Genomic DNA, 22,968 nt, shown 5'->3' on the forward strand with positions numbered 1-22,968 from the left:
ATGTTTTATGTCTGTAACCAAAATCAAAAAGAATTCAAGAACTATCTTCTTATCAGATGCACTTGGTCATATGGGAAATTTTGTTTGGTTGTAGGGCATTTGGTGGTTGGAGAAAATGCTTATGAGCCACAACATGTAGTATTTTTTTTAAATGTTAATAGTTTGGGGACTGGAATTTTTAGGATTATTTCATCCTTCTAGCTTACCATATTGCCCACTTTTCTTTAATGAGAAAGTATTAATACTATAATGGGGGAAAAAAGAAAGAAAAGGCCTTTGGGCCAAGCCTTTGTCAAAGTCCAGACCAAAGAGTGCTGTGAAGTGTGTAAACCTGGTGATTCACAGACCTGTACCCCTGGGGATAAAAATATATGTTTATAAAAAATAAAAAATTAAAAAAAAAAAAGTCCAGACCAAAGAGTTCTGCAATAAAATTATCGTGCTGGAGAGGATGGAGAGGAGGTGCTCACAGACCTGTGACCCCTGAGTGCCGACGGCCGTGGTGCCGGCAGAGATCTCCTGGTCTTAGAATTCCTTCCTCCTTGAGGGGTTGGGGTGGTCTCTGCAGGAGCTTCCAGGGTCAGTCAGCTGAGACTCGAGCCCTTACGCCTGCCCTCCAGCAGCGGAGGCTTGACAGAGCTCCTGAGTTCACCTGCCACACTAGCAGATCTCCTCCATGTGAGCCCAGCCACTTGGGTTGAGTTTTAAAGATGGCATTGGTTTGGCTCCATAGCTCAGGGGTTAGAGCACTGGTCTTGTAAAGATGGCATTGGTTATATTTATTTGTTTTCAAGAAATGTTCAAAGGTCGTTTGTATTTTTAAATCAAATTCCAGAGGGTAAAAAAACATTAGGTTCAAAATATATTGATTCTCTAGAACTGGGATCTAGGGTTTTTTGGCTTTTGTGTCTGTGTGTGTAGTTACATTTAGTTCTAATATATGGCATGCACTGAAATTGTTAAAAATTCACACTTCTCAATAATGCAATTACTGCCATTACATTTGAAGTTTTTTTTAAACAATACTACATTGGTGACAGAAGAGTTGAAATATATACTGTTTTCAGAGCTTGGAAAAACAACTGAGGTTGAACAATAGAGCTTTTAATCGGCAGCTGGCCATTGAGACCCGGAAGACGGTAGCAGCTCAAGTAGCTACAAAGACCCTGCAAATGGAAGTAAAACGCCTTCAACAAAAACTTAAGGTACTTCTTTTAAAACAAAATATAACAAAATTTGGGAAATTTTGCTTCCCAAAAATATCAGAACTATTCTTTAAATCATTTAACTTCAAGAAGCTAAAAAAAAATCTATTTCTCAAATTAGCTTTTTGTCCCTACAATCATACAAACAGATAGAAGATCTGAAATTACTCGGATGAGTTCCCAGCCTGGTGAATGCATGCAGGAGGGAGAAAAATTAAAATCTCTCAGCGATTCCTCAACAAAACCCTATTAACATTCTCCTTCCATCCCATGAATTAATATTATTTTGTTTTGCTATCATTTTAATGGAAGCCAAACTAAGTTTTTTTTTTTTAATTACCTTTCATGATTAAAATAGGGTGAGTAATTGTAGTGGCCCACAGATTTATTTTAAAGTCTCTCTTGGAAATGTTTGCAAACCAGTTCTGTTTCATCTAGAAAAATGACATTACCTTTTATGATTCATGGTCATCCCTGGTCATGACCCCCTTGGGAATAGAAGGAATAGAAATAGAAATAGAAGGAATAGAAACTTTAAAGATGTTTTAAGTGTCCTGACTGCCTCGGTCACTATGGCTGCATAACATACTACTCCACAATTCAGTGGTGTAAGAAATGAGAATATTAATTCTGTTCACGAATCCACAGTCTGGGCAGGGCTTGCTGGAACGAGCTCACCTCTGCCACTCTTGGCATCAGGTAAGGTGGTTCAAAGATGGGCGCTGGAATTCTCGGAAGTCTCACAAATGTGTGTGCAGTTGGTGCCGACTGACAGCTGAGATCATGCCTGGGGTGTCAGCCAGAACCACCCACATGTGGTGTGGCTTCCTCACAACATGGCCGCTAGGCTCCAAGGAGAAGAGTGGAGAGATACAGACAGAGAACCAGTCACATAGCATCTCTTCCACCACATTCCCTTTGTCAAGGCAGTACAAGAGGAGGAGCAATGGCTTCTTGATGGGGAGTCACCAGGTTCTGGGAGAGTATGGGACCAGAAATGGGATCAGAAATATTGCTGAACCAATTTTAGAAAAATGCAGTCTGCCATATTAACATAAATCATTAATACCTGAGTTTGGGAGAGCATGGTCCCAAAGTTCAAAATTTCTGTTTCTGTACTTTGAAACTCATTTTCTTCTCTTTTCCTTTTTTTTTTTTTAAGATTTTATTTATTTTGGGGCAGGAGAGAGAGAGGGAGATGGCGAGCATGATCGGGGCAGTGGGGCAGAGGGAGTAGCAGACTCCCTGCCAAGCAGGGAGCCCAATGTGGGACTCAATCCCAGGACTCTGGGATCATGACCTGAGCTGAAGGCAGACACTTAACCAACTGAGCCATGCAGGTGCCCAGAAATTCATTTTCCAAGTCATCCAGCAACAATTCTAGACTCTGTTCCATTTCTAAAAGTAAGGAGATAGAATGTCAGTCTTCCACTCCCAAATGAGGTACTACACCTCCACCCTACATCCAGGCTACAAGCTCACCCCTATCAGTGTGGCATTGTCTATTAAGATAGTTTCCTGGGGCACCTGGGTGGCTCAGTCGGTTGAGCAGCTGCCTTCGGCTCAGGTGGTGATACCAGGTCCTGGGATCAAATCCCACATCGGGCTCCCTGCTTAGCGGAGCCTGCTTCTCCCTCTCCTACTTGTGCTCTCTCTCAATCTGTCAAATAAAGAAATAAAATTTTAAAAAAACTGTATTTCCTATCTTTTGGAAGCCATCTATCCTGATCTTAATATGGTTCTCCACCATGACCCAACTTCCCATTGAACTCTAACCTGATCGCCTCTGAGCTTGTGAGTAGTCTTTCCTATAAATATTCCCCAAACATTCCATGAGCATTCCTAAATGTGGGTTTTCCTTCTTATTGCCTCGCTTGATTAACTGATTGACCTCAACTACACAGGTATCTTGGATTGCGTTCTGAACCTGTTGTCTTTGATTTTGAGTCTGTGGAGGGCACCCCAGGCTTGAACATTTGTTCCAAGCCTGTGGGAAGACTGTCCTTCCCATGACTTCCTTTTGCCCCCAGCCAGCCCTGCACCAGCCACCTGTCAGTCAGCCGTTCTTACCCGCCTTCTTCCTGCTCTCTGCTGCTGAAGCACATACTCTGCCCTTCAAGGAGCCGGACCAAATCAAAAGAAATAACTGAATTTTCCAGATGATCAATGCTTGTCCCTCTGATCATTAAAAGCTTTCTTGTCTTAGCCAGTAGGGGTTAAAAAAAAAAAAGAAAGAAAAGAAAAGAAAGAAATCTAAGATTTCTACATAATATCCTTCTTAAACATAATATCCAGAATAAACTTGATCAATTTTTCATGGTAACAAACTGTCCCCATCACTGTTCTTTCTTGCTAAACGTACTGCTATCACAATGAGAAAGAAAGAAAAAGAGAAACATACTGTAACCTTTTTGCTCCCAGAAACCTAATTTCTAGAAAAGATTAATATTCTCCTATGTTTTCCTCTGATAGCACATTAATTTTATGATTAAAATAAATACAAACTCTGCCTTATCCAGTTCAGATGTGCAAAAATATATAATGTTTTTATTTTCTATAATAACTTTACTTCCTTACGAGCTCCATTCCCACAAGTAGGAGGTGAAAACAGGGACAGATACGGAGATTAAACAGAAGTTTGTCTCAGTCTGTTCCATTTAAAACCGGTCCTAGTATAGGTTGTCTCTGAGGCTTGCAGCAGCTTTCCCCAACCAAATCTCCCATTTCTCAGTGGAGATAGCATCTATGCGGAGCGGTGCACACTTTCTGTTGGTAAAAGGAGAAAGAGGCCCCTGACCCTCTGGGACCTCTATACCTAGTTCTACTGAGAACTGACTAGTCTTAACTAGCCAAGCCCACAGGATCTGTCTGGTGTCTACTGAATATGGCTGGTGAAACTCACAGCCTCTTCCCTGTGGGTCAAATCTTGGTGATCTTCATTTGTTGTCTGTTGATGCCAATGCCTTGAGAGCCATCTGTCGTCTGATCCTTGGCTAGAGCATCAATCCTAAAGTATGTGCTGTGGGATCACCTGGGTTGGTAATCTTGAGGACTGGGGAACCAGTTTCCTAGCTCTCCACGCAGCTCCCCTCTGTGGGGTCCCACTCCTTGTGGAAGTGAGGGAACCACTATCTTCGGCCCTTTGCCTGGACATTGCATTTTGCCTTTTCCACTTACCACTTGGCAATGCCATGTTACCCTAAGTCCACGCTAACCTGGGAGCCTGATGAAGAAGTTTGAGTCACCTGGGCCACACCAAGGTCTCCTGTGCCGAGAGTTTCCCAGACCTCAGAGTTGTTTCTTCACCCCCTTAATATTTCCGAGGGGCACAAGGAGACCAGAACCCTATCCAATCTCTCTCTCCCTCCCTCCCTGCCATCTCTGCCCCAACCCTCCCCTCGGCCTCTTCCTCCAGGCTTTCCTGTCTAGTCATGCAGTAGAAGACACCCTTCACTCAGATCCTCCTTTGATTGTGGTTTCGAATAAACTTGGTGGTCTTGAGTCTAACGGGCTTGCCTCTTGATGCATGTGTAAGAAGAGCGTTTGTGTTTGGTGCTTAATGAAACTTCCCTGTTTTCTTTCCCTCAACAAGCCAGGATTTCACACCTTTTGTTTTGCCAAGACTTTAAGAAGTCAATACTTTTGGGGCACCTGGGTGGCTCAGTCGGCTGATTGTCCGACTCTTGGTTTTGGCTCAGGTCGTGATCTCAGGGTCATGAACAGAGAGTCTGCGTGGGATTCTCTCTCCTTCTGCCCCTCCTGCTTGTGCTTATGCTTGCTCACACACTCTTTAAAATAAAAAAATCCTTAAAAAATAAAAATAATAAAATAAAAAGTCAATATTGAGATTTAAAGCTGAACAATAATGCCTTTGTTCTGGGTTTTACCCGCCTGCACGTACTGTCTAAATGCAGACCTGTCTAGTAGAACTTCCTGTGATGGTGGGAATGTTCTGCCTGCCCCACCAAACTGTGTGGTCACTAGCCACAAGCAGCTACTGAGCACTGGAAACATGAGTAATGTGACAGAAGACCGAACTGTTCATTTCATTTTAATTAGTTTAGATCACAACATGGCTAGTGGCTGTATTGGACCATGAGAAAAAAACCAGCAAACTTCACAGCACAGACCCTGGGGACAGAAAAAGTACAGTGAAAGAAGCTGGCTGGGGAGAGGGTGGTGGGGTTATAGACACTGGGGAGGGTATGTGCTATGGTGAGTGCTATGACGTGTGTAAACCTGATGATTCACAGACCTGTACCTCTGGGGCTAATAATACATTATATGTTAATTTAAAATTTTAATTTAAAGAAAAAGAAAAAGAAGCTGGCTCACAAAGCCCTCAGCAATATTGTCTCCGTCACAAAATCTGTTGCTGTTAAAAAGTACTTTTGGGGGGTGCCTGGATGGCTCAGATGGTTAAGTGTCTACCTTTGGCTCAGGTCATGACCTCCAGGTCCTGGGATTGAGCCCTATGTCAGGCTCCCTGCTCAAGGAAATTCTGCTTCTCCCTCTTCCTCTGCTTCTCCCATTTGCTGGTGCTCTTGCTCTTTCTCAAATGAATTAACAAAATCTTAAAAAAAAAAATACTTTTTGGTGTCAGGAATGATATAGAATGTTATGGCCGATTTCTGTTTCTGCTAGCATCTGCAGATTTTATTCAAAGAATACTGAGTCCACTAAAATTGTTTTATAGAAGAAATCAAGGCTGATAATAGCAAACATTTATAGAAAATTTGGTATTGTGGTTCTCTTTAGGAGAAGGATCGCGAGCTTGAAATTAGAAACATCTATACTAGTCGGATACTTAAAAATTTACATGACAAAGAAGATTATCCAAAAGGTACATTTTAATTACTTTTGGTCCAAATCTATTTTTAAGGATGTAGTTGTATTTTTCTACTTTATATCATGCAAATAATGGATATTTTAAAAATTGTCTTACTAGGTATTGAAACGTGTTGTGATTCTAGAAGAATAATGAGCTGTGGGACATGGTGGAACCAGTAGGCGGGCAAAGGCACGCTCCCCTGCCCCTCCAGCCTCTGCCAAGTGCCCACGTGTCCTCACTGCAGGCGGGCCAGGAGCCCCACTTTCCAGCTGGGAGCAAAATGTCTGCCAGACAGTGAACTGAGCACATCTGTTGGCCAGTGTGTGGGTTTTTAAAATCATCATTTAGGTACAATTTGCCTAAGTAAAATGCACCCATTTCCAGTGTGCATTTCGGCAGGTTTTGACAAAAGCTGCTATGCGTGTGACCAGCAGCCCGGTCAGTATAGAATCTCCCCGTCCTCCTGAGGCAAACACTGATTTCCTGTCAGAGCAGCTTCCTTCGCCCCCTCTGGAACTTCCTGAGTGGAGTCACAGCAGGTGCTCTTCTGTGTCGGCTTCTTCTGGTCAGACTAATGCTTTTGAGACTCACCCGTGTTGCTGCTGCCATCACTCGTTGGTACCTTTTCATTGCTGAGTAGTATTTTCCCTTCAAGACGGGTCATACTTATCCACCCCTCCCCCAAGATCTAACAGCATAAGACTCATCAAAAGAGCTACGATAGGAACACTCAGCCCTGGTTTGGTAGAAAAAGCCACTCCGTGCTTGCTTGGTTTTTGTTGCTGGGTTGTTGGTTTTTTAACTGAAATTCAATTAATTAACATATGGTATATTATTAGTTTCCGAGGTAGAGCTCAGTGATTCATTAGTCTTATATAACACCCAGTGTTCATTATCCCACACGCCCTCCTTAATGCCCATCACCCACTTACCCCTTCCCCCCACCCTCATCCCCTCCAGCAACCCTCGGTTGGTTTCTTATGATTAAGAGTATCTTGTGATTTTTCTCCCTCTCTGATTTCATCTTGTTTTACCTTTCCCTCTCTTCCCCTATGATCCTGTCTTGTTTCTTAAATTCCACGAGTGAGATAGAATTGTCTTTCTCTGATTGACTTATTTCACTTAGTATAATCCCCTCTAGTTCCATCCATGTCGTTGCAAATGGCAACATTTCATTCTTTTGATGGCTGAGTAGTATTCCATTGTGTATAAATAGGTCTTTATCCATTATCTGTTGATGGAAATCTGGGCTTTTTCCATAGTTTGGCTATTGTGGACATTGCTGCTATAAACATTCGGGTGCACGTGCCCCTTCGGATCACTACATTAGTGTCTTTGGAATAAATACCCAGTAGTGCGATTGCTGGGTCATAGGGTAGCTCTATTTTCAACTTTTTGAGGACCCTCCATGCTGTTTTCCAGAGTGGCTGCACCAACTTGCATTCCCACCAACAGTGTAGGAGGGTCCCCCTTTCTCCACATCCTCGACAACAGCTGTCATTTCCTGACTTGTTAATTGTAGCCGTTCTGACTGATGTGAGGTGGGATCTCACTGTGGTTTTGACTTGTATTTCCCTGGTGCCAAGTGATGTGGAGCATTTTTTCATGTGTCTATTGGCCATTTGGATGTCTTCTTTGAAGAAATGTCTGTTTGTTGTCTTCTGCCCATTTCTTTTATTATTATTATTATTATTATTATTATTAACATATAATGTAGTATTAGCCCCAGGGGTACAGGTCTGTGAATCATCAGTTCTGCCCATTTCTTGATTGAATTATTTGTTCTTTGGGTATTGTTTGGTAAGTTCTGTATAGATTTTAGATACTAGCCTTTCTCTGATAAGACATTTGCAAATACTTTCTCCCATTCTGTTCGTTGTCTTTTGGTTTTGTCAGCTGTTTCTTTTACTGTGCAAAAGCTGTTTAACTTGATAAAGTCCCAATGGTTCATTTTTGTTTTGTTTCCCTTGCCTTTGGAGACATGTCTAGCAAGTTTCTGCACCCAAGTCACAAAGGTTACTACCTGTGTCCTTCTCTGGGATTTTGATGGATTCCTGTCTCAAATTTAAGTCTTTCATCCATTTTGAGTCTATTTTTGGGTATGGTGTAAGGAAATGGTCCTTTTTATGTATGTGGTTGTCCAATTTTCCTAACACCATTTGTTGAAAAGACTTTTTTCCATTGGATATTCTTTCCTACTCTGTCAAGGATTAGTTGACTACAGTTTAAGGGTCCATTTCTGGGTTCTCCATTCTGTTCCACTGGCCTATGTGTCAGTTTTTGTGTCAGTACCACACTGTCTTGATGATTGCAGCTTTCTGATACAGCTTGAAGTCCAGAACTGTGATGCCACCAGTTTGATCTTCTTTTTCAACATTCCTTTGGCCATTCAGGGTCTTCTCCGGTTCCATACAAATTTTATGATTATTTGTTTCAGCTCTGTGGAAAAAGTTGATGCTGTTTTGATAGTGATTGCATTGAATGTGTAGATTGCTCTAGGTAACATAGACATGTTAACAATACGTGTTCTTCTAATCGAGGAGCATGGACTCGTTTTCCAGTTCTTTATGACTTCCTCAATTTTTTTCATGAGTGCTCTATAGTTTTCTAAGTACATATCCTTTGCCTACTTGGTTAGGTTTATTCCGAGCGATCTTAGGGGTTTTGGCGCAATTGTAAATGGGATCAACTCCTTAATTTCTCTTTCTTCTGTCTCATTGTTAGTGTATAGAAATGCAACTGATTTCTGTGACTTGATTTTATATCCTGCCACTTTGCTGAATTCCTGTATGAGCTCTAGCAATTTGGGGGTCAAGTGTTTTGGATTTTCTGTGTAGAGTATCATATCATCTGTCTCTGCGCTTACTTTTAAAGGCAACAACCTCAAACTTCCTTGCCTTCCTTTGTTTGCTTCTGCTTTGGATTCAGAATAATGGCCAGCAGAGATGGTCATACCAACCACAGAGTCATTTAAATGGGACCACACTTTGAGGAAACTGTAGATTTAGTGGCAGGCTCTAGCAACAGTAATCAGTCTAAGCTTTGGTAACTAAGGTCACTGCCACAGGAAGTCAGGAAGTCGCTGTGGCTCACTGCCTCTGGACTGAGGTCCGTGCAGGGTGTGTCCTCCAACAGAGCACCCTCCTAGCCTAAAGCCTCCTTGTTTTGGAGTCTAACACTGTGACACCCACAACCTTTGCAGTCCAAAATAAGACAAAACAGGTGAAATGGTAGGGGAAAAGGGAACTGACAAATGTTATCCATACATTGAAAAAAAAGTTTTATATGTCTGTACATTTCCTTACACTACAAACTTAAATGTTATTTTAGATCTAAAATCAATGTTGCTTCCACATGTGAAATGTTTCTGACATATAATGTACCTGTTCTATAGTTTCTTCAACCAAATCTGTACAAGCAGACAGAAGCTTTTCACTGACAAGTATGAAACACCAGGAAACCCAAAAATCAGAAGATGTTCCATCTTTGACAGCTAAGGTACAACAGATTTGAGTTCTTGCAGTGTCTGAACCTATCTTTGTGAAAACAGTATACACAGTCTCTTATTCCCCACGAAAAGCATTTGTATTCATTGAACAAAAAACAATTTAAAATTATGTATCCCCCCCAAAAAATGTGTTTTTGCTGCTTTTCAAAATTATAGGGTAAAAAGACAACTGGAAACATTGGTCAGAAAGAAAAATCAACTGAAATAACGTGTGCAATTCCGCACTCTATCAGCAAAGTTGCAAACCAAGAGGATTCCAAGAGCAAATATGAAGGTAATTTTAACCACTTTTAAAAGTTTCCTTTACTCTTACTTGATTTAAGTTATGAATTATTCTGTGTGTGTGTGTGTGTGTGTGAGAGAGAGAGAGAGAGAGAGAGAGAGAGAAAGTATACATAAGGGGACCCTGAGTGGCTCAGTTCATTAAGCCTCAGACTCTAGATTTTAGTTCAGGTCATGGTCCCAGTGTCCTGGGCTGGAGCCTTGCACTGGCCTCCCCACAGAGAGAGGAGAACCTGCTTCTCCCTCTCTGCAGCTCTCCCTGCTTGTGCTCTCTCTCCGTCAAATAAATAACATCTTTATTAAAAAATTAATAAAAGTACACATAAAACATATACACTGTAAAGCACTATTAGGAATGAACACCTCTGTAGCCACTACCATGCTTAAAAACTAGGACCTCACAGCGTTCCCAGAACACCTGGGCGCGCTCCCGAACCACAGCCCGCGCCCTCACCCACCAGAAATCACCACCACCTTCGGCTTTATGGACCTCGTTCCCTCCTTGTTCCTCACCACGCGCGTCCTTAAATTGTATGTTCAGTTTCGGCACACTGAGTAGCAAACCCAAACCCAGCTCAGTATGCGGCAGCGGCCCTGCTAACGAAGACTTTAAACGCAGACTCCAGGGAGAAGATGCAGAGACTCGGGCTTCAGCTTCCCTGGATGTCCCCAGCCAAATCAGGCTGCGGCGCACGGCGGCGAGAGCATCGCCTTCACTGGGCCGGGCAGGTCAGGCCAAGGACGCCGGGCGCCCAGGAGGTCTGCAGAGCGGGCATCTTGGTGCCAGGCCTCAGGGCTTCAGCCTCTGCCTCCAGCCCGGGCCCGTCCACCGGTGGCGCGCAGCTGTGGTGCTGGCACCTGCCCTTCCCCGCAGGCTCCTGCCGCCCGGTTCTCTGCGAAGACTTCTGGCTCCTAAGCCACGTGCTCCTCGTCGGTGCACGCGGTGGCGCGCGGAGAGCGCGCGGTCCCGCCAGCTGCCCGAGGATGGGTGCGCGCAAGGCTGGTGTGCGCGCCTTCACCGGACCCGGCGCGACGCGGCCGTCACACCTAGAAACTGGCCGGAAAGTCTAGGTTGGAGATCATTTACCTCCTGAATTTCATTATGTCTTTTAAAGATGTTGTGTATGTAGACGGAGTGGACACGCGAGTGCGGCTGGGGGCAGAGGGAGGGAGCGCATCTCGGGCAGAGCCCCGCGGAGCCGGACCGTGACTGACGGGAAATCCGGAGGCCGAGCCTGAGCCGACGCTGCCGCCGACGCCCGCGCCCTCCGGAATTTTGAAGCCCCCGCCCCGCGGCGTCCAAGTTCAACTACTGCCCACGGGAACATGCCCGCGCCCCACGGCCCGGCAACGCACGCACGCGCTGCGGCAAGTCCCCCCGGCCCCGGCCCCGGCCCCGGGCTCCCCGGCCGAGCGGGCGGGCTTCCGGAGAGGCCGTGCGCGGCCACCGCGTCAGCCGGGGTCTCCGGATACGCCCCAACGACACGAGCTGGGCGGGGCTCGCTGCGCGCCGCCGCGTCTGGGGCAGGAGCTGACGACTCGGCTCTCGGTTCCTGCTGGGGTCCGCGGTCTGCGGTCCGCGGAGCGGCTGGTCCGGGTCGGTCACTGTGCCGGGGAGCTTATCCCTTCGGCAACGACTGCTCCTGGAGCGCACACGGTGTCCGGCGGCTCCGGGCACCGCGGCTGCAGCAGCGACGACCAGACGTCGTCCTCGTGCGCTTCTGTTCCCGCGGGAAGGACGAACTCCGCATGAAACAAGGCGTGCAGCGCCTCTGAGCGCGGTGACGCTGTCGAGAAGGACACAGAGGGCAGGGCAGGGCGGCTACGGTGGGGCTGGGGGGGAGGAGCGACCGAGCGGACACCTGGGACACCTGCGACGGGCATTCCCGGCGAAGGGCGTGGGTCCTGGAGCCACAGCGCAGAGGGACTGAGTTTGAAAGTGACCAGGACGCGCGTCTTCCGTGCAGGTTTCCGCAGAAGGTGTGCACGTCTGTACCTGCAGCAGCCCTTCCTCGTAAGAGGCGAGGCTGAGGACAGGGTTTCCCAAGTGCTGGTAAGGAACGGAAAGGGTCACGTCCAAAAGACTTTTCATTTAACATCGGATGGTGACCCTCCCTCCCCGGTCAGTCCACACGTACTGCCCTGAGTTTATAATACCTTATAATATCTTATAATAGCTGCCCCGAGTCCCATGGACTGTGCATGCCATTTCTTTACCCCTGACCCCTTGACACACATGTAGGATGTTTCCTTGTTACCAAACTATGCTGCAGTTCACATCTTTATACCTATTCTTGTGTATTTTTATGAAGTTTGGTTCTAGAAGTGAAGTTGTTGGAGCTAAGAGTATGTTCACTTAAATTATGATAGGTACAGGGGTACCTAGCTGGCGAGGTCAGTTGCGCACCTGACTCTCGGTTTCAGCTCATGATCTCAGGGTGGTGAGACTGAGCCCTGGGTCAGGCTCCGCACAGCGGGGAGTCTGCTTGAGATTCTCTCCATCCCTCTGCCTCTGCCCCTCCTCGCCACCACCTGCCCCCCCCACCCCACCCCAATGCAGCATGCACGCTCTCGCTCTTTAAAAAAAAAAGTTAAAAAAATTTTTTGATAGCTCAAACTGCCATCCAAAAAAAAGCTTGTAGCAATTGACACACTCACCAATGGGGAACAAAAGTTCCAATTTCCCCATATTCTTCCCAAATCTAGAAACTATCTGCCAATGGGGGTGGGGGGGACTATCATTGTTTTAATGGGACTCTGTCGCCTAGCAGTGATGAGCATCCTCTGACAACTTCTTAGCAAATGCGTTTCTTTTGGCTTTGTAATTCTTATTTGGTATGTTCTAAGAAAGTAGGACATTTCAAGCTTGTTCCCAGCCCCTTCCCCTGTATTCTCCTGCGGAATGCAGGTTATGCTCATGTGCCTGTCCGATGTCAGTAAGTGTGCTCAGCATGCCCTCTCTTGAAATAGAAATCTGCTCATTTTAAAGACCACTAAGTAAACTATCTTTTGAATATAGATTTATCGAAGGAAGAGGAACATTTGGAAGAACCACCACCTCTGGAGAATACTGGAAGACAGAGAGAGAAGAAAGAAGATCAAGAAAAGAAAGCCACTCTAGTGAAAGAAGAAGAAGAACTATCACCAAAAAGAATTCAGGTAACTCATCCTGAACGGGAAGGCAAGTGGGAAGACGACGCGGGGAAAGAAAAGTTCAAAAGAAGTCTCCAAATAAACGACACGGACAAGACGCCTGGTAAAAATGCTGCTGCAAGTATCAAGATCCCCTTCAGACAGAGAAAGCATTACTCGTTCACAGACGCCATCGAGAACCTGCATCACGGGCTCCCTGCCTCTGGTGGGCCGGTCAGCGCGGGAGTGACGAGAGGCGGCATAGGCACCAGCAAGCCCCGCGGGAACGCAGAAGGCCTGAAGCCAGAACATTCTGTGAGCGGGTACGAACCCTCTTTTGGCCAGTCCTCCCGAACCAAATCAAAAGATGCTTTCAGAGATAAGAAAAACAGTCTGATGGAAGAACTCTTTGGGTCAGGCTATGTCTTTAAACATGACCAGACCAGCACGGCTGCTCAACAGGCTGACGAGACCCTGGAAAGTAAAAAGACGCACCATCTACCTCCCGGTCAGGCCTCCGCCAGCAACGCTTTCGGAGATTCTAAAGTAACTATGGTAAAGTCCATTAAGTCGTCTTCACCTACAGAAGGAAAAAGAAAAATAATTATTTGAATATAATCAATATCCTAATACATTCTGGCATCATATTCTCGTTCTTATGTGCCTTTAATCTCATAATGTTAGTGTGTGTCTGCGTGGGTTTCTGTCCTTGAACTGACTTTGGATAATTAAGGTTTTGTTATAACCTAATTTTTAAAACCCACTGTGTATTAGCCAATGACATTTCAAATATAAAACTATCTTTTTTCCCTATACCTGAAACATGTCCATTATCTTTTGGAAGACTGACTTATTCCATGGCTTTAATATTCTGTGAGACTCCATGACTCGTTAGTCCAAGTCAGTCAGCCAAGGGTCATACATCTCACATACGTAGGAATGTTCACAGCAATTGAATTGTGTTTTAACTAAAAAAACATGGAAGCAGTTTTGAAAGAGAAGATTCTATTTAAAAAAAAAAGGCACAGTGATTACCAACAGTTCTATGAAAATTATTTTTGAGTGTTCTCCAATTTAGCTAAACTGCCTTTGTGATGACTCTCTCCTTGTCTACACCTGAGATTCACTATTTTTATTTCTATTTGTTACATACCTATACCATGTCCTTTTTCCTGTTAATCTTGCCATAAAAGAGCACCAGGCATAGGAGTGTCCACTCCAGCGAGCTGCTCTATCCTAACACTCCATTGCACTGACAGCATCTCTTATCGGAACTAGACAGGGGCTTCACTCCCAGCACTAATCATTTTATTTACCTTTCATTTATTTTTAAGGGCAACTTATTTACAATGTGGACCATGCTATTTCCAAAGAGGTTTATGGATTGGTGTGTAATATGAGCACTTTAAAAAACTGAGAATAGTAAAATAAAACTTTTAAAAGAAAGTGAAAACAATGGTGGGAAAACAATTGTATTTAAAACCAAAGAGGAGATAAACACTGTAAGGGCCTAAGCTTTGATCTTTACGAAAGCCACAGAGGGGAACAGAGAAGGAAGGGGAGAAAGGGAAGGAGTGAGGAGAGTTAGGTGTCCCATAGGCTCTTAAGGTGATACACACAAATGCCCGTCAAGTGACATAAATGCCTGCCCTAAATTCTGAAGAAATTTACTAAAAGGATTTTTAAAAATGATATATAGAATAATATTCCAGTGTTGCAATGTCTACTTGCTTTATAGCAGAGTTAGGATTTTTCAAGGGATCTTTTCTTATGCCTACCCACAACAAGAGCATTAAAAAAAAAAAAAAAAAGAGCATAAATCATAAGGGTCTGACTCTAGATCTCAGCTGGGGTCTTGATCTCAGGGTTGTGAGTTCAAGCCCCACGTTGGTCTCCACACTGGGCATGGAGCCCACTTAAGAAAAGAAGAGAGATCTAGACTGGCAGTACCCCCAGGGCAGTAGAAATGCAAACTGTCTCTAGAAAAACCTGTCCTTGACCCAGGCCTCAAGAAATTCCCACAAGATAGTTAAAACAAAAATAAAAATAAACAACAACAACAACAAAAAACACCCACATACATGCAGTCCAAAAAATGATAAGACACAAGAAAACAATGTGCTAAGAGAACCAACAGGCACAACAGATATCAGGTTCAGATCTGCAAAGGCTCTACATGTTGGAATTATTATATATAGAAAATAAACACGTTTAAAGAAATAAAAAAGTTTCTGAAAATATGAATGAAAAGAACAAGAACTCAGCACATGTGACAAAACGTAAAAGACATACATATAATCATTTAATTTAAATTAACTCTACAGGGCACCTGGGTGGCTCAGTGGGTTAAAGCCTCTGCCTTCGGCTCGGGTCATGATCTTGGGGTCCTGGGATCGAGCCCCACATCGGGCTCTCTGCTCAGTGGGGAGTCTGCTTCCCCCCCCCCCCCCCCGCCTGTCTCTCTGCCTACTTGTGATCTCTCTGTCAAATAAATCTTTAAAAAAATAAAAAATAAAAAAATAAATTAACTCTATAACTGGGCTTCACAGCAGATGAACCCAGACTCGGAGAGCGGAAAGATCTGAAGAAATGATCAGCATCGGAGCAGAGAGAGCAGCGGAACGACGTGAGGGGAGTTTCACAGGCACGCACAGACGAAAAGGGCTGAACTAGTATGTAATCCGAGCTCTGAAGAAGAGAGAAGAGAGAGAGGAGCAGGGCTAAGTATCTAAAGAGATAAAGGGTGAAAAATACTGATTCAGAAACTCCAATAAATTCCAACAAAATAACTAGAAATAGAAGCAAAACGAAACTCGCACCTGGCTAGGCATGAAGACTGCCAAGCAGCTCCTCGAGGAAGGGAAAATCTTAAGACTGTAAGGGCCTGCCCCTCCCAGAGGAACTTGCTTGAGGACCCGGATGTAGGGGCGGGGCAGGCCAGGTGGAGATGTCCGTAGGGGCGGGGCAGGCCAGGTGGAGATGTCCAATCGGCGCGGGATGTGTATATCCACTAGGGTGAGTTGAGATCCGATTGGCCACCTGTATAGGGGTGGGGCTCAACCAACCGCATAAAGGTTGCTGTGGGAGGCTAGCAGGAGAGGAGGAGGGCTGTGAGGGGAGCAGAAGGTAGAGTCCACGGGAGCAGAAGAGTCGGCGGAGTGGAGGAGCTGTAACAGCTCTTGTAAGAGCTATAGCCGCCGCCTGCAGCCCCCAGCTGCCTGCAGCCCCACCTCTGGCGCCTGGAGCCGCCTGCAGCCTCCAGCCGCCTGCAGCTTCCAGCGGCCCCGCCTTCAGCAGCCCCGAGCTGCAGCCTCTGGCAGTTGCGCTGATGGCAGTCCCGAGACACCAGCAGTCCAGTGGTCAGCCGTCCCGACGCCTGGAGCCCCTAGACGCCAGCGGTCCCGAGACACCAGTGGTCCGGCGGCCCAGCAGTCAGTGGTCAGCGGTCCTGAGACACCAGCGGTCCAGCAGTCAGCGGTCCTGACGCCTGCAGCCCCTGGATGCCAGCGGTCCCGAGACGCCAGCAGCCCTGAGATGCCAACGGCCCCTAGCCGCCAGCAGCCTCACCGCAAAATGCCTCGCCACCCTGAGCCTCGAGCGGCCTTGTCCGCAGCGGTGGCTTCCTCTGGGTGGCAGCCTTGTCAGAGTGGCATTGTGGGGAGCAGAGTCTGTGTCATCCGGGTTGTCCTCCTTGTCATCATCTCTGTCATCATTGCCTCTTCGTCGTCCGGAGCAGCCTCGTCCGGGAAGCGGTCTTGTCCAGAATGGCCTCTTGGGAGAGGCCTTGTCTGGGGAGCGACCTCATGGAGCAGCGGCCTCATCTTGGGAGTGGCCTCTGCTTGGGAGCGGCTCCAATCATGGAGCGGCCTCATCTGCGGAGCAGCCTCATCTAGAGAAGCCTCGTCCGGAGCGGCCTTCTTGGGAGTGACCTTGTCGGGATCATCGTCATTGCCTTTTCGTAAGAGATAGCCCTGACCGGTCAGTTTGATTCTTGAGGCTTGGCGCGAAATAAAGTTTTGTTTGACCTTCGCTTTGTATCAGTCTCATTCCTTTGATCATGGACCCTAACAAAGACCAACCACGGAAAAAGGCAGCGTATTGTCAAAGGAACCACTGTACTCATCAGTCATGACAGTAAGGCAGAGAACAGTGGGCTGCCGACAGGACAGCCATGACCTAGAACCGCGCACCCTCCAGTATTATTCCAGAAGAAGGAAGAGGCAGGACACGTTTTCAGAGCCTCAATAATGCGAAGATCAGGTAACCTTTCTCTAAAGGGCCAGACAGTAATCATTTGGGCTTCACAGGCCACCTACCCTCTGGAACACCTTCACGATACCACTGGAAGGTGGAAACAGCCGCAGGCGATACACAAACAAACAGGCCTGGCCGAGTTTTTTTTGTTTTGTTTTGTTTTTTTATAAAGAATTTATTTATTTGACAGAGAGTGAGAGAAGGAGAGAGAGCACAAGTGGGGGGAGCAGCAGAGGGAGAGGGGGAAGCAGGCCCCCCGCTGAGCAGGGAGCCCGCTGTGGGACTCGATCCCAGCATCCTGGGATCATGACCTGAGCCAAAGGCAGAGGCTTAAGCAACTGAGCCACCCAGGTGCCCCAGGCCTGGCCGAGTTCTAATACCATGAACCAAGTGCAGCCTGCCGCCTCACTCCTGTTCGGACTGACAGACCTCAGGGAGAACTTGTTTGAGATAAAAGGTCTCTTGTGCGAGCGAGAGAGTGGTGAATGTGTAGTCCTAAACATCGCGGTTTTACACCATCTCTTGTGGGGTCACAGAGAGGGAACACAAGGCTGAGGCATCATACGTATGATGACAAGCACCTCGTGCATCGGGGGGAAGGACTGACATTCAAGTGTTGACTCACACTGCTGCAGAGGGGAGGAAAGCATTAGGCATGGACAAATTTCCTAGTGTTAAAACAAAAATTGAGTAACTTCAAAATTTAAGGGGGAGGACGGGGAAAAAAAAAAAAGGCAATCGTGAGATAACAGATAATACCTCCTGGCCTCTGCCCAGGCTCCCGGCACAGAGCTCTGAAACCCCAGTAACTCCCTGTGGTAAGAGCAGTCGGAGCACCTTTTGTTCTGGGTATTTGGTCTCTGACCTCTTCCTGACACAGGGCTCTGGAAACCCTGCTAATTTCCTAGGTGATGGGTACGTCTTTTGTTCTAAGAGGTGACTCCAGGTGGGCTCCTGGATAGGGGCTGGTCACCAGAAAGACCACACTGGGATTAGAAGGTTGGAACTTTCAGCCCCACCCCATACTCTTGAGTGGGGAGAAGGGCTGAAAGTGGAGTCGATGACCCCCGGATGCCCATCTGAGGAAGCCTCCATAAAATCCCAGCAGCATGGGGTTGGGAGAGCTTCTGGGTTGAACACATGAGGGTACCAGGAGAATGGCATCCCTGGAGATGGCGTGGAAGGTCCACGCCCCTTCCTACACACCTTGCCCTAAGGATCCCCTCCATGTGCTGGCTATCAGTCACTTATCATATCCTTTCGTCATAAACTGGTAAACGGAGGAACTGGCTTTTCTGAATTCCATGAGCTGCTCTGGCAAATTAATCAAACCTGAGGAAGAGGTCATGGGAACCTCTGATTTATAACTGGTTGGTCAGAAGCACAGCCTGGACTTCCTGGTAATGGGTAGCCCAGCAAATAAAAATGCACAAGATGCATTTTTAAGACAAAGATGTGAGTAAGACAGCCAATAACTCTAACCCAATGGACACATACAAGAAGACAACTTCAAACTTGTATTTTTTATCACAAATGGAGCATTTGCAAAAATTTTATCCTAATATATTTTCAAGTTGAGAAGAAATGGATAAATCCTACACTAATTTTCCTACATCAAGAAAAAATACAAAATAACCTCATAATCACTAAAGAAATTGAAATCTGTAGTTAATCTTTCAGTAAAAATAAGAGAAAACTCAAAGATTTTACCAGCAAATTCATCATATATTCAATATATGAATATTGAATATATGAATATTGAATATGAATATGATATTCATCATATATTCACTCGGACTTTGAACCTGTTCCAGAATATAGAAAAAAGAACACTCTCCAAGTCATTCTTACAAGACTGGCATAACCCTGATAACAAAACCAGATGAGGAAAAAGACAATAATGTCCACACTCAACACTTCTATTCCACCCTGTACTGGAGTTTCTGGCCAGAGAAATCAGGCAAAAATGAAATAAAAGGCATTGATTGGAAAAGAAGTAAAACTATCTCTATTTGCGGATGACATGATCTTGCATATAGAAAATCCTAAGGTATCCACTAAACTATTTATTGGAACCAATAAAATGAGGTTACAGAATATAAGATCAATATACAAAGATCAATTTCTATATAACAATTTCATTTAAAATAGCATCAAAAAATACTTATGAATAAATTTAACAAAAGAAACACAAAATATCATCTGAAAACTACAGGGCATTGTTGAAAGAAATTAAAGATCTAAATAGTTGGAAAGAGCCCATGCTCATGGATCAGAAGCCCTTACACTGTTAAGAAGGCAGTACTCCCAAGCTGACATATTCAACACAATCCCTACCACAATCCCAACTAACTTCTTTGTAGAAACTGAGATACAAATTCTAAAATTCATATGAAATTGCAAGAGACAGAGAACAGCCAAAACACTATTTAAGAAGAAACACAAAAGGGGCACCTGGGTGGCTCAGTGGGTTAAGCCTCTGCCTTTGGCTCAGGTCATGATCTCAGGGTCCTGGGATGGAGCCCCACATCGGGCTCTCTGCTCAGCAGGGAGCCTGCTTCCCCGCCCCCCCTCTCTCTGACTGTCTATCTGCCTACTTGTGATCTCTGTCAAATAAATAAATAAAATCTTAAAAAAAAAGAAAGAAACACAAAATTAGAGGATGCACATGTCCCAATTTTAAAACTTACTACAAAGCAACTGAAATCAAAATATTGTGGTATTGGTCTAAGTATAGACAAAGAGGTGGAGAGAATACAAGTGAGAGTCCAGAAATAAACCCATGTCTCTACAGTTCACTGATTTTTGACAAGGTTGCCTAGACCACTCAACTGGGAATATACAGTCTCAACAAATGGTGCTTAAAAAACTGAAGATCCACATACAAAAGAATAAAGTTGAAATCTTACTTCACTCTCTATACAAAAATCAATTCAAAGTAGGGGCACCTGGGTGGCTCAGTGGGTTAAGCCGCTGCCTTCAGCTCAGGTCATGATCCCAGGGTCCTGGGATCAAGCCCCACATCAGGATCTCTGCTTAGCAGGGAGCCTGCTTCCCCCTCGCTCTCTCTTTCTGTGTGCTGTTCTGCCTACTTGAGATCTGTCTCTCTGTGTCAAATAAATAAGTAAAATATTTTTTAAAAAATAATAAATAATAAAAATTAATTCAAAGTAAATAAAAGACTTAAGTGTAAAAGTTAAAACTATAAAACTCTTGAAGAAAACAAAGACATAAATCTCTGGGTGAGATTGGATTTGGCAATGGATTCTTAGATACGACACCAAAAGCACAAGCAACAACAAAAATATTGGCAAAAGCTACACGATATTCATTCAACTTAAGAATGAACTCTCAGGCACGAGTCAGTACTGAGTGTTGAAAGAGGGATGCGTACTCTTTACATTCCAAATACGCAAGCAGAAAAGTTAACCCACACAAGAGAGCCCCCAGAGAGGTTGGCATCCATACTAGTGTGCAAACCTGCAACACATACAGCTTTGAATCTGCTGACACCACTAAAGGCCTCTGTCCTGAAGGACTTATAAGAGAAGAACATCCTAGAAAATTCTTAAAACTGTTCAATGGTTAACACCTCAACTACAAAGAAAATACACTCCCTAGAAAAGACCTACATGGCCCTCGTGGAAAGCCGTTCTTTTCTAAGTTAAATCTTCCTGGGTATCAACTTAAGACATGCTGGGAGGGGAATAAAAATGCCTAAGGGACTGTCTCTGGCCCAAAGGCACTTGTAGCATCACTGAAAACCCTTTATCACACACACAAAAGCATCTAAAACATTAGAGATGAAACTACATGACAGGAGACCTCCCAAATCAATACAAAACTGGTTGACAAATGAGTCAAATAGATACTGTGTAAGATGTTCAGATGAGGAGGGGAAGAAAAAAGAAATCACTGTCATCTAAGGTGATTAGAGAGGGCTTCACACATTGCAAGGGAGGCTCAGCACACACAGACTGCAGGGGAGGCTTAGCACACACAGACAGCAGGAGAGGCTCAGCACACACAGACTGCAGGGGAGGCTCAGCACACACAGACTGCAGGGGAGGCTCAGCACACACAGACAGCAGGAGAGGCTCAGCACACACAGACTGCAGGGGAGGCTTAGCACACACAGACAGCAGGAGAGGCTCAGCACACACAGACAGCAGGAGAGGCTCAGCACACACAGACTGCAGGGGAGGCTCAGCACACACACAGACTGCAGGGGAGGCTCAGCACACACACAGACTGCAGGGGAGGCTCAGCACACACAGACAGCAGGAGAGGCTCAGCACACACAGACTGCAGGGGAGGCTCAGCACACACAGACAGCAGGAGAGGCTCAGCACACACAGACAGCAGGAGAGGCTCAGCACACACAGACTGCAGGGGAGGCTCAGCACACACACAGACAGCAGGAGAGGCTCAGCACACACAGACTGCAGGGGAGGCTTAGCACACACAGACAGCAGGAGAGGCTCAGCACACACAGACAGCAGGAGAGGCTCAGCACACACAGACTGCAGGGGAGGCTCAGCACACACAGACTGCAGGGGAGGCTCAGCACACACACAGACTGCAGGGGAAGCTCAGCACACACACAGACTGCAGGGGAGGCTCAGCACACACACAGACTGCAGGGGAGGCTCAGCACACACACAGAAGATGGGGTAACACAATGGTCAAGGGTCAGAAGAGCTCCTTTCCACTGTACCCCTTTCTGTAGCTTTTGAATCCAGTACTATGTTTATTACCTATTTAAAAACAAATAACAGGGACGCCTGGGTGGCTCAGTTGGTTGGGCAGCTGCCTTCGGCTCAGGTCATGATCCCAGCATCCTGGGATCGAGTCCCGCATCGGGCTCCTTGCTCGGCAGGGAGCCTGCTTCTTCCTCTGCCTCTGCCTGCCATTCTGTCTGCCTGTGCTCGCTCTCTCCCCCTCTCTCTCTCTGATAAATAAATAAAATCTTAAAAAAAATAAAAATAAAAATAAAAACAAATAACATTTTTGAAAAACCACAATGTAAAACATGAAGAACACTTACATGTCCATTGTCTCATCTTCGTCGACTGCTGCTACGTGTGGGAAGGTCCCCAGCTGTCAACTGTACGTCTTCTCCTCTAGCCTCAGAGAGCTTTGTCAAAACTCCTTGAGTGTTAACTGAAAGAATGGATCTTTAGGAGATCAAGAAGGGTCTTGGCAGGGAGACTGGACAAGGATTAGTGATCCAAGGATGTCCCTGGGTGGGCCCTGTGTGGCAACCAACCGTTCACTGCACACCCCACCCTTGATGCCGGCGGCTCACTCATGGTGGTAACACAGGGTGTCGTGCGTCTGGACCCCACAGCTTCCTTGTGCCACTGCCTTCACCTCATCAGGCAGCCTTCCCAGCCTGCGTGGCCCACGCAAACCCTCTGATGGTTTTGCGATGAATGCTCCTGTGACCTCTGTTCCACATCCTTTCTTAAAACTAAGTCAGCCTCGGCTGGAGACATTTGAATGAAGAGCCCGACCCACTCTGAGGATGAGAACTACGCACCACAGCACTCTGTCTCTCGTACAATTCATGGAATTAACAATGAGCTACTTATCAGATCAAGAGGGAACTCAAGAATACAAATAGGACCTTTGGAAAACCAGGGACAGAATGTAGCTCTACGGAGCTGCAGCCAACCGAGCTAACAGTTAAAGAAAGGCCTCTGTCACTTGTCACAGTTACAAACGTCATAGCAAGTAAGCGGCTGTAAGGAAGG

The 22,968-nt window shown here is 45.7% G+C and overlaps 2 protein-coding genes across 12 annotated transcripts in view; one reads left to right on the top strand and one right to left on the bottom strand.

Annotated features, from left to right (window-relative positions):
• The window catches only part of LCA5L (lebercilin LCA5 like), a 41,550-nt gene extending 26,522 nt beyond the window's left edge, over positions 1-15,028 (top strand). For 9 of the 11 annotated variants that reach the window (XM_082697655.1, XM_082697662.1, XM_082697656.1 and 6 more), the window contains 5 exons: positions 1,068-1,205; positions 5,964-6,048; positions 9,431-9,534; positions 9,701-9,818; positions 12,846-15,028. In XM_082697655.1, the coding sequence (XP_082553781.1) occupies positions 1,068-1,205; positions 5,964-6,048; positions 9,431-9,534; positions 9,701-9,818; positions 12,846-13,570 (1,170 nt within the window). In that variant the 3' untranslated portion in view covers positions 13,571-15,028. Of the gene's footprint in view, positions 1-1,067; positions 1,206-5,963; positions 6,049-6,153; positions 6,385-9,430; positions 9,535-9,700; positions 9,819-12,845 lie in introns of those variants that run through there. The other 2 variants (XR_014302441.1, XR_014302442.1) reach the window with 2 other exon arrangements.
• Positions 10,106-22,913, bottom strand: LOC309847492 (uncharacterized protein). The gene is made up of 2 exons (XM_082697840.1): positions 22,260-22,913; positions 10,106-11,876 (listed from the first exon to the last, which is right to left on the bottom strand). The coding sequence occupies exons 1-2, from the start codon at positions 22,265-22,267 to the stop codon at positions 11,429-11,431; spliced, it is 456 nt and encodes a 151-aa protein (XP_082553966.1). The 5' UTR covers positions 22,268-22,913; the 3' UTR covers positions 10,106-11,428.
• Between the last annotated feature and the right edge of the window lie 55 nt (positions 22,914-22,968).

This window comes from Mustela nivalis, assembly GCF_964662115.1.
Source record: "Mustela nivalis genome assembly, chromosome: 1".
In the NCBI taxonomy this organism is placed as follows: domain Eukaryota; kingdom Metazoa; phylum Chordata; class Mammalia; order Carnivora; family Mustelidae; genus Mustela; species Mustela nivalis.